At 39.7% G+C, this 17940-nt stretch overlaps 2 protein-coding genes and 1 pseudogene across 2 annotated transcripts; 1 reads left to right on the top strand and 2 right to left on the bottom strand.

The window, feature by feature from the left end:
* Window positions 1–1369: 1369 nt before the first annotated feature.
* LOC116716060 (keratin, type I cytoskeletal 18-like) lies at window positions 1370–5230 on the bottom strand (annotated as a pseudogene).
* On the top strand, window positions 5139–9697 carry LOC116716061 (keratin, type II cytoskeletal 8-like). Its single transcript, XM_032556818.1, has 9 exons — window positions 5139–5540; window positions 6708–6916; window positions 7019–7079; window positions 7204–7299; window positions 7407–7571; window positions 7647–7772; window positions 7854–8074; window positions 8175–8197; window positions 8700–9697. The coding sequence occupies exons 1-9, from the start codon at window positions 5382–5384 to the stop codon at window positions 8705–8707; spliced, it is 1068 nt and encodes a 355-aa protein (XP_032412709.1). The 5' UTR covers window positions 5139–5381; the 3' UTR covers window positions 8708–9697.
* Window positions 9698–12809: 3112 nt separating this feature from the next.
* On the bottom strand, window positions 12810–17650 carry LOC116715763 (G-protein coupled bile acid receptor 1). The gene is made up of 2 exons (XM_032556386.1): window positions 17499–17650; window positions 12810–15012 (listed from the first exon to the last, which is right to left on the bottom strand). Exon 2 carries the CDS (start codon window positions 14983–14985, stop codon window positions 13948–13950), a length of 1038 nt encoding a protein of 345 aa, XP_032412277.1. The 5' UTR covers window positions 14986–15012; window positions 17499–17650; the 3' UTR covers window positions 12810–13947.
* Window positions 17651–17940: the final 290 nt, after the last annotated feature.

Here is a 17940-nt window from a genome sequence, read left to right as displayed (position 1 = left end):
TGCTGCTTCATGTCCAACATCTGAAGGAAAACTTTACTTTTTTTGATATTCTCCTGATAAGAGAAATACTTTCTTTACATTGCAGATTTTGTGATAAACAGCTTTGTGTAAAATTTCTTCTTCTTTGGCAGATTTCACACTAAGATTTGTCAAAGGAATTTTAACAGCAGAACAAAAGTTTTCTGAGTAAATACAACAAGCAATCTTCATTTACTAAGAATAAAGAGCCAGGAATGAGTCACACTTGGCAACAACAGCTGCTGTCAAGCATTTGCTTTAACTGGAAATGTTTCTTACATAACCGCAGAGCAATTTCAATCTGCTGTTATTAACTCCAGAATTTGACTTGCTGATGGTTGCTGTGGATCAGAGTCCTGCTGTAGAACTCAAGCTTGCCAATGCTCAGACGTTCTCCTTCAGGATTTTGACGCACTCTTACAAGTGTGTCTTGTTAAAAACACGTTTCCACCACAGCTCACTACTGTTGACGTGAAGATCGGCCATATTGACATACGAATTCTGCCTTGTAAGTCGTAACTGGGTGTAGTCGGCGCTTCTCCCACGCTGGTGCCCTCTGAAAAGTCTGACAGTTGATTTTTCCGACTTTCCAGTCGCAATCTCCCATTCCCGACTTCAAATGGGACGCAACAACTCAAGACAAATGATTCCTTTTGCGACCTCCTGGATGAGTTATCGATACTTTCTTGGAGTGATTTTGGTTCACCTCTGTTCTATGTTTTCTTCATTTCTCACGGAGATTCACTGACATACCAAAGCCTTAGAAATGCCTTTTCAGACTGATAATTTTGACCTTGATTTTTTAAATTATTATTTGTTGTCAGATTTTCAGATTGGGGATAATGTGTTGCTATTTGAGATCTTTACCCGTCTTCATGTTATCAATCCGTTGGTCTGGAAATATTCTGGACCATGTGTGGCTTGTGAAATTGAATTCAGCTGTCTGAAAATTGAAATTAATCCCAATTGTTTGGAGATTTAAGAGGTGAAGGGTTATATTTGGAAAGCTTAATTATCAAAACTATTTAAAAACTACTTTTTGTATTTACTCAGGTTGTCTTCTCCTGGTACTGAGATTCGCTTTAATCATTTTAAACAGGAGTGACAAATTAAAATCTTAAAAGGTGAATACTTTTGATTGCTCACAAATTAACAATATGTAACTTTGCTTATGTCTCATATTTATTTGGATAACTCTTTGCTTCCTTGGCATATGAAGGCCTTTTTAAGGAGTTGGATAGTCATAAAGGGTACATTATTTGGATAATATAAGGAAAATGTCAACTACTTTTCCTCTTTCTCATTATAAGGTCACTTGTAAGAATTGTTGACATCACAAATCAAGAGTCTGTTTCTGCATTGAAAACATCTTTATTTTTGCTCACACCACACAAGACACATTTGAAGAACCCCCACACGTATTATGCAACTTTGACAGCACCAATCATTTTTCTTTTACTGAGTGACAGAAACAAAACGGATCAGAGCACAGTTTTTAAAACAACAATCTTCCACAAGAACTTCAGGTATGTCATTTTTTTCTTCGTTGTCAGACTCAGAGGAGGGAGATGAGGAGGAGGAAGAGGAAGAAGAGGACGATGAAGAAGAGGAGGTTGAATTTATCTTGGGCTTTTTTTTGCTTCTTTTTGGATTTTTTTCTGGCTGCTGGGTTTCTCAGGTTCCTTGTCGAGGTCACCGGAATCCACAGGCGCCAATTGAGTGTTGGACGCTTGGGATTAGGTCATGGGGACGCGGCCGTCATCCACTAGGACCTCATCCATCCCTTCGTCATCCTGATTGTTAGGAGTTGGGGGTTCTGTGAACAGAAACAGGACATATTTTACACCGTGTGCAGGTCTTCCTTTTGCCCTTCATCCGAATTCTGCAAAAACTAAAAAGCTGAATCAGAAGCTAGTTTGTCGTGAGCTTGATTTGGGTTTTAATGCGGTGACACTTTTTCATTTTTCTAGTGTTTTTTTGTTGTTTTGGTTTTTTTTAGTAGAATCAGGTTGTGGTTACGCATTTAGAAGATGATGACGATCTGCTGCAGTTAGTAGTATTAACAGTTAAAAACAGTGGAAGTGCCCTTAATGGCATCGAAGACGCCGTTCTCTTCTGAAAGCCTTTAAATGCACTTCTTAAACTTTTTGTTAAACAAAACATGGTGTGAGGCATTCATGTTTAACTGAGCACTTCCTTCCTAACCGGTGTAAACTGTGGCGTCAAACAGTGGAGAGACTGTCAGGCAACTTGCCCCAAGACACAACGGATGTGAAAAGTGTGAATATTTTTCTTTTATAGCCATAAATATAGCATTTGTTTTTTAATTGCTTTGCTGCCATTTCGAGTTACGCCTGTCGTCTTACATTTGAACATAAGAGCATGTCTGCTGTTCATCAATCTCTCCACAGCATCAACCAAACTGCTTACACTTGTCGTGTGGAAGAACAAGGGTCACATTTTTGCGTTTGTTTGCTTTTTCCTGTTGGAAGACGGCCAATCAGATTGTAAGAGTGAACCGAAAGCATCCGTCTGGTGAGTTGTTGACTCATGTCTGCTTTGGTGAGAGGGTTAATGGTTGATTGGGAGATCTGCCTTCTTGTTTGGGTTTTTAGCACTTTCTTAGGAAGCGAATCCAGAACTTACCTTGTTGTAATGCCTCCTTTAAACTTAACTCCATGCTGTCGGGGAAGAAGAGGATAAATAATGCACCAAGTATTATATTTAACTGGCTTACCCTTTATTCTGGTTGCATGGGAGTTTTTATCCATTAAAACCAACTAAAAGCGACAAGAAGAAGGAAACGCTAAAGGTAAGCAGAAAAGGTGCGCATGAGCATCCTCACCTCTCCTTATCAGCTATTATGCGCATCAGCTTGTCGTAGTCTTGGATTTCTTTCTCCAGCTTCATTTTGAGGCACAGCAGCTTTTTGTAGCTCTCCACCTTCTGCTCCACCTGAGCCCTCACATCCTTCAGCTCAGCCTGCAGGCTGACTATGACGTTGTTGAGGGGGACCAGTCGGTTGTTGTTCTCTGCCATGACTTTGTTCAGATTGTCCTTCAAAGCCTGGATCTGTAAGCAGAAAGGTAGGATTTGTTAGAGCTACTGTACAGGATTTAGATTCTTCAGAAGGAATTACTTTTGCAGATAGTGCATAAAAACGACTAAAGCTAGCATTTTTGCAAAACCATGCTTCTCATATCTTCTTATTTTTGGCCAAATTTATTAGGAACCATTGTGAAAGGCCTGAAGAACCAGACAGCCTGTGTGTGTTGGTTTGCAGGAACACATGCAGTTGTTTTTTCTGATGATAACCAGCACCTTTAGCTTAATGGCAGGCTTGTCAGGAATGCCTGTGAAGGCCAACCTTGCTGGCAGCGACATGATAAAAGACCAACTCAGAGCAACTGTTTTTGGGATGTACAATAAAGATCAGGTTCACTGCATATCTGATGAAGGTTTCTTTTTTTTTTTAAAATATGGCCATGTGTGAGAGTTTTTACAAACCGTGGTGTGGCTAGCCTGAATCTGCATTTCCAGGCTTTTCTTCTCCTTCAGAAGAAGGTTGTACTCTGTCTTTCCGGACTCCAAATCCTTGTTGTTCTGGGCCTCCTTCACCTGGATGTTGTCAAACTAGAATGGGAGGAACAAACATGGTGAGACAATCAGACTAGTGAGGGAGGAAATCAGCAGCCCAGTTTCCAGTTTCTGACCTTGTCCTTGTACCAATCCTCTGTCTCCTTCATGTTTCTGTCAGCCAGCTTTTGGTAATGTTCCCGTATGTTTTTGATAATGTCGGCCAGGTTGGAGTTCTGGGAGTCGATCTCCACCTTCACCTCTGAGGTCTTGATCTTCTCACAAAGCTCAGCAACCTCCTACAACAACCGTGTGCTAAGAGTTAAACAAGTAACAAAAATAACACTGCAGATCCGAGCAAACTGAGCCTTACCTTCTTGTGGTCAGCCTCAAGGCGTTCCACCTCATCCTTGACCAATTCCAGCTCATTCTGCAGCTGATCTCGGGTCTGCTTGGTATCCTCAATGTCCCTTTTCAGGGTGTCTATGTCTTTTTCTAACTCCTTCTTCATCTTGGACTCATCGTTCAACCTGTTAGTGAAGATCACCACCAGTGCAACACGTCAAACGAGCCACTAGAAACTTTTCACCCTTTGCCCCTGGCCAAGAAGTCGTAAGGCTTAGAGGACTTTCAAGGTCTTACTTGGAAACAAAATGAGCTTCCCTTGTAAATACTCAAAAATATTTCATGATTATTTTTTTTTTTCCCATGGTGCTTTTTTCCCCATCACTTGATGATGGATAAGGGACCCATAAGTCCCCATGCAATGCTGCAAAGATGAGTTGAAATAAATGCACAAATCTATTTTCCTTCCAATATGGGTGGGATGTAAATTCTGACTGGGCAACAATCATAAGACAAGAGTTTCAGCTCACTTGTTGTTGAAGTCCTCCAGGGCCAGCTTGGAGTTGTCAATCTGGAGCAACAGCTTGGCGTTTTCCATGGTGAGCTCCTTGATCTAAACATATAATAAGAATGAGAAGAAGAAGAAGAAGAAGAAGAAGAAGAAGAAGAAGAAGAAGAAGACGGAGAAGAATATTTAATGTATGCCTTAACCCACCTTCTTGTCGAGAGCATCCTGTGGTTTCTGGATTTCATCCCAGTCTCTGCTCTCAGGAGCCTTCCTCTTGGCCAGAATGTCATCAATCTCCTCCTTCAGCTTGCCGTTGTCCTCCTTCAGCTGCTGCACCCTGTCCAGGTAGTTCTTCAGGCGGCTGTTCAGGGTCTGCAGCTCCTGCTTGTTGTCCTCTGGGAGCGAGGTGGGGGCGGGACTGCCATTGGGCTGGGAAGCGGTGACCGGAGCGGCGGTGGGAGTGAGCGGAGCGGAGTCTGTCTCGGCCTCGTTGCGCAGGACTTTGCGGAGTCCCTCAAGGCTGGACACTGACGCCCTGACGCCCCTCCCCCCGGCTCCTCCGAACACGCTGGCGCTGCTGTTGCGAGGCATGTTTGCTGATGATGGATGACAGAGACGTGACTGAACGCTGATGGGTAAGACTACACCTGGATAGAAAAGATGGGGGGTGAGTTTTATAGCTCCTCTCTGCCTTCTTATCCGCCCACTTTAAGGACTCTGCCTCATGGATCCAATCCTCACTCTTGGACAAACAGGTTCAGGGCTGAAATTCAAGTATTTCATGTTGACTTCTCTGGTAATTCGGCACCTGTTCTGTTTTGATTGGACACTAGCAAAGATTTTGGGGAGGTACGGAGGTCCATGCGCCTTTATAAAGGTGACATGAGGTGGGATCTCAGTTCATCTTTTCAGTCAGTCTCCAAGGTTCAGCACCATGTTAAAAACAAAAGCTGACAGCAGCATGAGCGTAGACCACAGCGGGAAGGGGCCCAAAAAGAGCGAGGCCACCGGAAAGCTCGACTCAAAGCTGAAAACCGGGGAGAAGAAAAACTTGGTCGACCTCAACGACAAGTTCGTCCAGTTGATCAACAAGGTCTGTACGATTTAAAAAAATATATTTTTTATTTTAATTTATAGGCTGAGATATTTACTAAATACAGCGCTGGGGGGGAAAAATTAAGAGACCACTTAAAATGATCAGTTTCTCTGATCTTACTTTTTTAGGTATACAAGTAAAATGAACATTACTATTTTATTCTATGAACTACTGACATGTCTCCGAAATTCCAAGCAAAAATGTAGTAGCCTATTTATTTGCAGAAAACAAGAGATGGTCAAAATAACGAAAAAGATGCAGTGCTTTCAGACTTAAACTAATGCAAAGAAAACAAGTTAATATTCATTGACAAACAATACTAATGTTTAAACTCAAAGAGTTCAGAAATCAATATTTGGTGAGATAATCATGAGGTTTTAATGGGTTCAGCGCAGGGGTCTCTTAATTTTTCACACAGCTTGTATTATTCGTTTATTTAAATAGATTAATTACACTCAGACTGACGTTTTTAAGCATTCGTGTTTGTTAATTTTGACGGTTCTCCAAGATTAGAGTGTGGGGGAAAATCAGAAAACGAAAACATTACAGTAATGTCGGCCGAATGAAAATCATGTTTAATAGTTTAAAGGTCATTTTGAAAAAGTACTTCTAATCTATGAAACGAGTCTCAACGGAATGTGATATATATATATAGGGCTTTAAAAAGATTTGCCTAATTATTATTTTAATTAAGCTTCCTTTAAAGTTTTAAGCATTCATGTAAAAAAACAAACAAAAAAACATAATGAGACCTAATAATAACATAATAACATCAACATTTAACAGTTCAAACATAATGACAGAGTGAAACTAGTACCTGAGGCCATGAAAAGTGACTCACTCTGCCAGGTTTCCTATTGTGTATGGCTAACAAGATCGCCATCTAGTGGTTAATTGGTGGAATGGGCCCAATTTCATGTAAAACTGAAAAAATGAGGAGAAAATTGAAAGAAACCAGACAGACGAACCTTAAAATTAGCAATAGTGTGCTATGACATTCCTCACAAATCTTTAAGGCTCTGTTTCCCACCCAAAAATGAGATATCGGACACTTCGCAGACACTGAAAGTGCAACAAATGTAAAGTTACGATTTGCCTTAAGCACTACCAGTGACTTTTCCTTATTTATATCCAGTGAACATCCCTTGTTCTTCCCTTTTTTAGGTGAAGGAACTGGAGGATGAGAAAATGAAACTGCAGAAGAAGCTGGATATCCTGAAGGGACAGGAGGACTACAGCGGGAACGTGGATGCCATCGTGAGGCAGGCAGAGAACAATCTGCTGGAGAAGATCGACAACTTGAAGCACGACCAGGAAAATCTGAAGGTTGAGCTCAAAGACATCGTGAAGGATGTGGAAGATGCCAAGAAGATGTAAGCAGCTCACAGATGGCATCCAGGAAGTTGTGGATGACTCCAACGTACCTGTGTTCCTGCAATGTTATTTCTTTACCTTTTATCCTCTCTTGCTTGCAGCTATGAGGATGCAATGAACAAGAGAACTGATCTGGAGACTGAATTTGTTGTTGCCAAAAAGGTAATACCACAATTTTCTGCTTTTGGAGGAATGAAAACCACTAAACAAGTTTCATTGTTATGAAATTTTCCATCTTTACATGAATTCTTTCCCTCTTACAATTTAAATTATATGTGTGCAACAGAAAGTAGATGAAGGACATATGGATTTGGTAAACAAGGTTCTGGATCTGGATGACCTGACCAGAAAACTGGAGTTCCTCAGGGATGGCTTTGATGAGGTAACGAAAAACTATTTACTTACTTACTCACTGAACATTAGATACATTTAAAAAGGTTGAAAACTTGTCATGAAACCAACTGTTTTTACCTTCTCAACGCCTTGCAGGAGATCAAGGAGCTGCAGTCGATGATTAAGAATGAAACGGTCACCCTTCCCAAGTCCGCCAAACGGTCTCTGGACATGGAGGACTACGTCAAGAATGCAGAGGCGCAGTATGCTGCATATGCCGCTCGTGCCAGGGATGAGGCGGAGCAATGGAACCAGAGAAAGGTGAGGATAAAATAAAGCAGATCCAGTCCTGGTTTACAGTGCAAGTAAATGTTACAATCCTTTCCCAACTTTCAGATTGAGTCCTTGGTCCAAAGTGCAGAGCAGAAGGAGCAGGAAGTCCGTGACCAAAAGAGGGATATCTCTGACCTCTTGCGCCGAATCCAGAGGCTGAAAGCTGAATTAGACGGTCAGAAAAGAAAGGTAGGAATCTGACAGACAGTAACCCCTTTACACACACTCCGACCGTCCTGCTGATATCCTTTGTTGTGTTGCCCCATTAAGGAAGAGTCCTTGAGTAAAGAAATTGACGCAGCACGAACAGATGGCGACGAGAACATGGCGAAGGCCAGAGATACCATTAAGAAGCTAGAGGAGGCCTTGAAGGCAAACAAGCAGGAGTTGGCCAATCAGATCCGCGAATACCAGAACCTGCTGAACCTCAAACTGGCCCTTGACATCGAGATCGCCACCTACCGCAGGCTGCTGGAGGGCGAGGAGCAGAGGTAAGGGTCGGCGGACGCCACAAAGTGAGGTTGTGTGAATAAGATGAACGTGTGCGAACACTTTGACTAACGTCTTCTTCTCTCCTTTATCTCCATAAAGAATGGACAACTTTCAACGTGCAGGTGAGAGCCATTTTATTACCATTCTGACACAAAAAATTATCTTTAGAGAAAAATCTAAATCGTGGCATTTCAGAGTTGTCTTGCTGCATGTTGTAATCACAAACTAATTGATGAAAAATATGCAGAATTGGAATGTTTTAGTGACCAATAAAATAATTGTTAGAAATTTCTCTGATTTTTAGATGCTATACTTCCTTCTAACACAGTCTTAACACCCTAATGCACCTTTTCTTGAAAATGCACCAGTTGTATAAGAAACATATAAATAGTAAGCACATAAATTGAAATTATTTTATAATTAAAACTTTTAAGTCAATTTGTCCTTTGTGAAGAGACAACCCTTCCTTCTCCTAAGGGAAAACCTTTAAATTTAGATCAAATCTTAATGACTGATGCTACAATTTTCAAATATGACAACAGCATGCATGTAACTAATTTCTGCAGATCTCAAACTTCACTGTTGTTTTGTGCTTCACTAAACTCAAACCTCTCTTCCGCTCAGATTACTAAATGCAAACAACCAATCCAAGTCCTTACTTGCACGCAGACGTTCACCCGCCAGAGAGGAAACACCCGCAAGAGGAAAAACACCTGCCCGAGAGAAGTCACCTGCGAGACCAACGACACCGGCGAGGGAAACCTCCAACAGTCGAGTCCAGCATCGTCCCAAAACCGGATGAGACCCCAGACCCCGCGAGTACACAGAACCCCCCCACATCCGCCCCATCTGCCAAGCGCGTACTGATCCGGGTGGAGGTGGAATGTGGAAAGCTTATCTCCATAAGCACCCAGTACACTGACTGATTTTTCTGGGACTTCTTGCAGCCAAATCCGCAAAATGTGAACAAATTATTTAAAAAAATGAAGCTATAATCAACCATTGAAACCTCCTGATCAAATTAAAAGTAGTAATCTCTCTTGCACGTTTTCTGGCAGTGAACGTCCGACTGCAGCTCTGTGGCAGGTTGAATCTGTGCTTGAACTGGTTTACGTCAAGTTGTGTGTTTTGGAAAGGTTTTTTTTTCTTATCTTTTGTTGGGATGTGCAATGCCTTTGGGGCTTCAGTGTTTCCTTTCATCTTCTCCTGTGTTATTTCCTTCAGACAGTGATGACCCAAGCGCTGAGGTTTAGTTTTTGTGACGCAAAAAAAAAAAAAAACTTCTAGCGTGAAGGTTTGTTTTTATTTCAGGATAAATAGATTTATGGGTCCGAGCATGCGGGAGTATTTCCGTTTGCTTGATTCCCATCTTGCCAGTATGAGTCAGGAAATGCAGATAAAAACAATAAGGAAAGGTTCTCAGACTGGTACTTAAAAGTTCAACAATGTATATATACATACATATATTGCTGTGTTTTGGGTACATTGTCCTGCAGCATTGCAATGGTGCAAGTTTGAACTCCTCTGTTGGCTCTTGTGCTCATGAGTCTCAAATCTTTCAAATGAATCTAAAGTAATCGGATTTCAGGGTTTTGTGCTAATAAATTAACCTCTACAAATGCTGACTCTGCTTTCTTTCTTTCCCTCATGCACACACGTATGGAACACACTCATCACTTAAAGAGACACTGCACCATTTAGCCCAGGAATCTCATCCAATTGCCCCCTCCTCGTCTCCCGGTTCTCCTCTGTCTTCCTGAAACATACAAGATAGTCCAAAGGAATAACCTGAACATATGATGTAGCTGAGTAATAAAAGCATCCCTGGACTGCTGGGCTTCTTATTTCTCCAAAAGTTGACGTCTTAGTTGCTTTTTAATGTGATTAAAGACTTGTTTTCCTCTTAGTCTGCTTCCAACTGCATGTTTTCGTCCAAGCATATGCAGAAAATACAAATTCTGGATTATTAAAAAAGGATTATGCTACCATTATTGCTACCCCGATTTCATTTTAGTACTTTAACCATGTACTTTAGTCACTTGATTGTTCAAAGTTATCAAAAATGGAGGCACAGCATATTGTTTAGAATTTTAGATTAAAAACGAGAGAGAACACGCACGATAAATTAATTAAAAAAGTCCAGGGGCACATTCTGTCCTTAAACGCACCACTTCGTCTCATTAGCCAATCAAAATTAAGAAAACAAATCATTTAAGAAACGATGAAGGCGCGCGGCGACAAAATTAAACGAAGGAAAAAAAAAGCAATTATTTTGAGTGAAATTGGAAAGACTGACTTCCGACGTTGGCTGCTCTAACTGTTTTGTTGTTTTCCCACACTTCTGTGGAAAGTTTTTTCGCTTAACTCTCTCATTAAGGGCCGCGGCTGGTAACCACACAGTTCCTAGCTAAGTTGTGGCAGCTAGCGGGAACGGGAACCTGTGGCACGAGAGCAGCTGACGGACAGCAATACAGGAAGACAAGAGAGGTGAGCTCAACATATTTATTTATTTGATCTGTAGGTGTTCTGCCCATGTTTCGAGCAAAGTTTCACTTTATTTATTTATTTTTTTATATTTGGAGAAGATAAAGTTGACAATTATTTATTGATATATCTTTTACCCCATTGAATATCATCTTAAACTGTAAAGGGAGTTATATTGTTTGATTTTCTCTATTTTTCATTTTGAAGAGTTGAGACAAAAAAATATTATTCGCTAAGGTGAAATTGTTTCTTCACTGAAGTAGTTAATTCAAACTCAAGGTTGGATATTAACATAGTTTTTGTTCTGCATTATTTTCACTGAATAGATTGTGAATTTATTCTGATATATTTTTAAATATCATCAGTAGAGGTGCTAATAAATGTTCAGACAGCTTTAATTCTGAGGATGTCTATGCATCAGAATTAAATTGTGAGAACTATAAATGTTACAAGTTGATTCAGTCAACTTGTAACATTTTATCCCTGTAACTGTAACCTGGAAACTCATAGCTTCTTGTCGTGCATGCTCTTATTGCCTGGCCAAATCCCCTCTTGTCGTGGAGATTTATTCGCGGCTGCCCTTGCGTCCATCTTTCCTCCACAGCCTGCATACCAGAATACAGATAAACACTGCTGATGGAAGTAGGAGGAAATGTTTTTTGACGTTAAAGTTCAAGATTTAGATTACGACACAACAGTACTGAGAAAATATACAGAAGAAAGTTTGATATTACGCTGTCGCCAGGTGGAGCATATTTGTCTTGCACAACGTAAGGTTCTTGTGCTATAACATTTTTTTTGTTTTAAAATAAAATAAAATAAAATTGTAAATAACAGTCAAATTAATTTCAATTGTAAAAACAGAAAAAAAAATTCTTCATATTAAGGTGAAAGCAGGAGGTTTTTTCTGTTTCTTCTTGTCTGGTCATTTTATGTGTTTCAAATTATAGAAATGAAAAGAAAATCAAACTAAAGTTAGTTTATTTGGACCAAAAAACAAGAAGAAGCATGTTTTAACTTTACGTCGTGTATTTTTAAACAAAAATCCACTTGATTGCTTTTCATTCGTGACTGTTTGATGAGAAATTTTAAAAAATTGGCAGAACACGTTTGGATCCAATAGGTGGCGCTCTTTCTTTTACACAACTCAGCAGTGTATTCAAAATTAAGACAGAGGAAATAGTCCTTCTAAAATAAAGATTTAGATGGTGAAAATAAGCATTTCTTTAACACTAACCTCTGTTTGGACAGTGATGTCGCCGGGCGATGCACATTTGTTTTGCCCAATTTTAAGTTTTTTCCTATTGGAAGTTTCTCCTTGCTGTTAATTTGTCCTTGTTTATTATTAATTATGACACGAAAAATGTGCAGAAATGCTTTCAAGTAAAATTTAAATGAACTTGATTCCTGCGATAAGGATATTTCTTGCATAATTTTAAGGTGACGCACAAATATTTTAGGCTAAATGAAGAAACATCTGATAAAACGACATGAAGATTTCTATGATGCAAAAGGAAAAGTATTTGTAAGACCCCTCTGTTGCTCTGCCTTAGATGACCCGGTGCTTTTCTTCTTTTTCGTCTTCCAAGTTATCTTTGCTTTACCATCACCACCCGGAGGCAACTTGAAGACTTTAAAAGACATCTGAATCCCTTTTTCTCTGAGATTATAGTGAACGGTAATAGGAAATGGACAGTCCTACAGGGCATTTTCTGCTTTTACTGCTCTATATTGTGAAAGGGAATCTTATCTTCATCTCAAATCACGAGTGCATCTAAAAGGTGGGGTCAGGGGGCCCTGGTAACTTCTGTTCAACTAGAAAGGAAACAATTATCCAAGTTGGATGCTAATAAAAGGTTATTTATTTATTTAGTGAGGAATAAATAATTGAAACAAAACAAAATGAAGTAATCCAGAATGAACTGGAGCTACTCTCATAACCATGTTGTAGGTCACTGCAGGCATATGGTAAGTCATAGTTGAAGACCTTTATAAATTTCTGAAAGTTATTAACAATAGCGATTCCCTTACCTTTAGTAGACAGATTATATCTAGCTTAGCTCTTGGAAAAGTAAATACATTCAGTTGTGTTTTTAAAACAGATTTTCTACTAGAGGAGGAAAAAAATCAATATAATATTTACATGCGTAGTGAATGGGATTTGGCGCCCCTCTGTGGCGTGAATACTGTAAGAACGGTCAATGCTCACAATGGGTGGCTGATGCCATAGTCTGTATTACTTGTAGTTTATTTTTTTGTGGTTTATTTTGCACTATTTTAGTGTTTTAATGGAGTCAGAGCTTCAACAAATGACGAGAAATGTCAGAAGCAAAAATAGCATATTACATTTTAAAATTGATTTCTAGCTATTTTTATTTTACATTTATAGATTAAAAAAATAAGATAACTAAATAAATAAAAATTAAATGAATACATGCAAATTCAAATCGATTGGACTGAATTATACAGTTTTTTAAAGACACTGTTGATGGTTTGAGAAATATTTATGTGGAAAAAAAAGAGAACATTTCTAGATTTCCTAATAATGTAGTTGAAAACTATTCACATGTCCGTCTTTCTAAATCAGTAAATAACATATCAATATTTTCTAGTGATATATCATTTTTACTGGGCTTTGTGGGGTGTGTGAGCACATATTTGGTTGTTCTCTGGGTGGCAGAAAGAGGCACTTGCTCAGAGCGGCATTCATCCAGAAGGAGTGGTGGAAGGCTAGCCTTTCACCACTCTGTCCATTTTAGCAGATTTTTAGCAATTTAGCCAAACGTGGCTCTGAACAATGCTAATAAAAATAAAGCCAGTACTAAAATGGAATTTCAGTGTTTTCATGCAGGTTCTTTATTATGTCACAAATAAAATATAGGGTTTTTTTTCTCCATTTTCCAAAAACATACAACTTTCTGTTCAGTAACCTGTGTATGTTTTCTTGTACTAAAGATGTTATGTTTTTCTTTGTGTAAAATTTTGGTTAATTTTATCAAATAAACACATTTTGCACTATTTTAGTGTTTTAGTGTGTGCACAACTTGAAAAGCTTTTTCTTTGAACTCTTATACTAGCTTTGTAGTTCAAGTTAAGTTTAATTTAGTTCGAGCGAGAATAAAAACGGCAGTGGTTAGCCTCCCTCTGCTCTGACAACGACTATTTTTCTAACATATGACCATGTGACATTTTTCTACTGCAGGTAAGGGAACTACTCGAGATAATAATTTCACTATTTGACATTTAGAAAGACTTTATGATGCATTTGCTATGAAATATTACCTTAATGGTACCGTAATTCAACTCACTGTAAAATAAGCTGCCGCAAACTCTTTCTGATATCGATTCTTGCAGAAAAACTTGATAAATATTAATACACAGCATTATTTCAGATTGCAGTCTCGTCTGAACCCCGTGCCCTCCACCTGTCTCTGAGTTTCTGGAGAAGCTTGAACGCTGGCTCCGTGTACTGCTTGTTGGCCAAACCGAGGACCATCGGCACCACGGCCATGCTTCCGATGCCGATGCAGGACAACACGATGTGAGTGATGGAGTTCTGCTTGGTGTCAATGATGAGGAATGCTATACAGACATGCATGTAAATAAGGTAGGGAACCCAGCAGGCCAGAAAGGTCAGGGACACCGCCACTAAGCAGCGGGTATACCGCAAATTCAGCCTCTGTTCCTGGTCTGACGCCTGGTTTCCTCGCTCCACTGCTCTATGGAGGCGGCAGATGTCCTTCATCTGGCCTCTTGTGATCCACAGTACACGTCCGGTCATGCCAGCGATGATAAGAATGGCCGGTAAAACAAGGCCATACACCTCTAAGTAGATGAAGGCGTTGGGGAACACCCGCCTGTAGGAGCAGCACAATGTCAGATTTACCGTACAGTTAGAAAGAGGCGGAAACTTTGCGGCGTTTTCACAGCAGTCGTTCCAGTCTGGTCCGGACCAGTTACTCCACCCGAAAGCGGGCAGCGACGCAAACAAAAGCGGCGGTGCCCACACTATAAGCAGCGCTAAGGAGAAATGCCGATGCATCCACAAGGTGTTGTAGTGCAGAGGGTCGACGATGCATATGTATCGCTCGTAGTGGACCATCACCAGGTTGGACAAAAACGCCAAGAAGAGGAAATTTGGGAAGATGTGAGCCACCAGGCAGGAGCTGAAACTCAGCTCCCGGTTCAGACCCATCAACGGGATGAAGGGCAGCGCCACGCCTGTGCACATATCGGCCACCAGCAGGCTGAGGAAGAAGTAGTTGGGCGTGTTGTGGAGCTGGCGGTTGCATGAGATGCCCAGGATGATGACCAGGTTGGCCAGGATGATAGAGGTCGACAGTGGCACGGTGATGATGTAGACGAGGTTCTCCATTGAGATCAGAGCGTGGGCCATCACTGGTGAAGTCAGCAGTCCTCCTTCCATTTGCACACACTCCAGTAAACAGCTACCCTAGAAACAAAAACAAAGTGTAAAAACTAAGCAGTGGGGGACCCAGAAGGTTTATGGCTATACTTGTCTGAGGTCGGATGTTTGCACAAACATTCAAATGCATTGTATGACCTTGTCAGCTATTTCTGCAAGAAGTAAGTTGACAGTTTTAGGGTAAGAGGAACAACCGAACGTATGTAATAAGACACAACAGAGGATGCAGCAGAGGAAGCGAGCTGGAGGAATTTATTGCAAAAATAAAACCAAACAGAAAGAGGTCGAATCAGTAATGATGATGCACACGTGCTCAGTAATGTGCCTCAAAAGGTGTGCATGGACTGATATCAAATCATTTAGATTTAAACTCCTAAAATGTTGGACATTTTAGGAGTGTAAATGTCCAACATTACACTCCTAAAAATGCCAGGTTGTTCTGATATATTAGAGACCCTGATGAATCTGTTCAAATCCAAAGAATAATCTGATATTTATCCTGTAAAACTAAACTAAAACTAATACTACTTTGATTAATTTTCAGGAATCAGTCATCTTTGGTATTCGCCCACTTTACCTAGCAATAGTTCTCCAGGTCTCTGAGATTGTCACGTCTTGTCCTCAGTCATTCCAAAACTTTAATTTCAAACTCCGGGTTAGTGCAGCCAGCATGTTTCCCTGTGGGTGATGTTCTCTTGGCGATCTGCAGAGTTTTGTGTGTCACCTTTTTGGATTTTGTGGCCAAAGAAATTCATCCGAGTTTGGTTCCATCAGACCCATAAGATATTCTCCCACATGGTATTGGGGGATTTTATCCACGTTGGGGTGTGCAGGAAATAACAATAACACAGAGACCTGTTTCTGTCTGCTGCACCTTAAAGTGAGCTGAAAGAGCTTAAAAGTGTGCTTTCTCTTTAAAGTGAACTAGTCGTTAATATTCTTAAAATAGGGCCACTTAAAATAGTTCTTTGTGCAGATCACTGTGCAGCTCAAGAGTCCACTTCAGCTGAGTATTTATGAATTTTCTTATTTATATTCACCACATGTTCTCTGTGGTGCCTTTCTATAAAAGAGCTGCTGTAGCTGCAGATTAAACCGATAAAAAGTCACACGCAACAGGGGTCATAGGTCGCCTCAACTATGACAGTACTGACCCTATTTGTTGTCTCTTTTGTAAAGAGGTGAGCGGAGATCAGATGAGGGCGTGTGTTAGGAGCACAAGGCTAATGTCATGCAACAATTTATAATGAGAAAATTTGATAAATCAAAGTATATGATACAGATCCTGGAAAAAAAATTTTTTTTAGTGGTTATATTGTTTATGTGCAGTGGCTGTCTTTGCATGATTGCCTCCCGTTCTTAGAAAGACCTACAGCCTCTACCTGCCAAAAACAAACACATTTCTGCAATAACATTAGATATATTTTTAAATTTATTTTAAAACTCATTTACATACAAAACATTTAATTATTAGTGTGACTTCACGTTTCTTGGACCTCTACCCAGAGATTCATTTTACTTTTTAAAATTTTTCTCTGAATAGTTTCTCAGAGCTACGTTTTTGTTATGCTTATTTCCATGACAGAATTGTTCACAAAACGTTTTCTAGTTGGTAAATACTCAGCTTCTCCAAATGATTCCAGTCGGTGTTTTATTTGTTTTCCTGAGTTTTTATGCAGCCCCTTTATAAATGGCTCCCTGAATGGAGAGCTGCCTCTGCGGTATCAAAACTACCACTGTTTATGTAGGTTTTTTATGATTAAAAATAAATAAATAAATGAGATCACGGTAAATAATGTCCAAGTTCTTTCAAGCTTTAAATGTGAACAAACATCCTGTAAATATAAAGATGTGTATGGGTAAAAAACAACAACAAAAACAAAACAACAGAAGCTGCACTAACTAATTTTTTGCATCTTTCGATCCAGCATTTAGTCTTCTTAAACAACAACTATCAGTTTTAGTGTTAGAACCACTTCAACTTTACTTAGCCCGATAATATTTGTGCTTATGGTACATAATGTTATATCAAACACTAGCAAGCAGTAATATACAGAATATCGACAACATCTATAATTTTGATAGTGAAAATAAACAAGCCTGTACATTTCCAGGGTTTGCGTGTAAAAAGTGCATTTTCAAGCAGAACGAGGGGGAGTTTTATGGTATCAAAGTCCTGCTACAGTTTGAGCAAATGGTGTTTTTAAAAGCTCTTTAAAAGATGAACACACAATGCAAATTGGTTTTTAGCCTTTACAAGTTAAGAGCAGTTTTATGCTTTCTAGAAGGTCTTTATAGTCAGGGATGCAGCAGATTATTGACTATTTTAAGCTGGATACTTCCTCTGATATAAAGCATCGTAAGTCAGTTAAATAACATTCTGAATTAAAGTAATCTTTCACCTCATAATATGTAACATGCTGTAGAAAAGCTGCCTTTTTATGAAATGATCATCAGAAGCCTGTGTAAGCTTTTTGAATCAAAAACCAGAAGGAATTCTAAACTTTTGTTACCTTGTGTGATGAATTGTCCAGTCATTTATCATTTGTGAGATGAAATCTCAGCTTCCTTTTCTGCTGCATATCATATCCACAGCCAGCAGCGCTAAAGAGAGTCACAGAGCAGCCGACCCCAGCAGCTTTAACAACCCACAGTGCAAGCTTAGACAGAGGCAGAACGAGCAGCCAACTCTCTTTCTCACAGTTACTTTAAAGAGGAAGTGTGCTCAGAAGGAGGAGGAGGTAGTGGTCATCCTGTGGCTGTCTTGTACTAAATGGCGTTTGCTTGCAGTAAGAGGAGTGCCCTCTAACCCTCAGTTATCCAACTAACTCAGATTTTGTACTTTTTCTCATGTATTATTAAGGAATCTTCTGGTTCTATGTGAAAATACAATTTTGCTCATTGTTAGATAATGAATTAGCTGTTATTAACAGCCTCTTTGGGTTTCATTTGATG

Source organism: Xiphophorus hellerii, chromosome 24 (assembly GCF_003331165.1).
Source record: "Xiphophorus hellerii strain 12219 chromosome 24, Xiphophorus_hellerii-4.1, whole genome shotgun sequence".
NCBI classification, from domain to species: Eukaryota; Metazoa; Chordata; class Actinopteri; order Cyprinodontiformes; family Poeciliidae; genus Xiphophorus; species Xiphophorus hellerii.
This window is presented reverse-complemented; position numbering and strand designations above follow the sequence as displayed.

Coding starts and splice junctions, on each gene's coding strand:
- LOC116715763 (XM_032556386.1), bottom strand. CDS start 14,985: ATGGAAGGAGGACTGCTGACTTCACCAGTGATGGCCCACGCTCTGATC.
- LOC116716061 (XM_032556818.1), top strand. CDS start 5,382: ATGTTAAAAACAAAAGCTGACAGCAGCATGAGCGTAGACCACAGCGGG. Junction 7,300..7,406: donor TCAGGGATGGCTTTGATGAG/GTAACGAAAAAC, acceptor AACGCCTTGCAG/GAGATCAAGGAGCTGCAGTC. Junction 8,075..8,174: donor CTGGAGGGCGAGGAGCAGAG/GTAAGGGTCGGC, acceptor ATCTCCATAAAG/AATGGACAACTTTCAACGTG.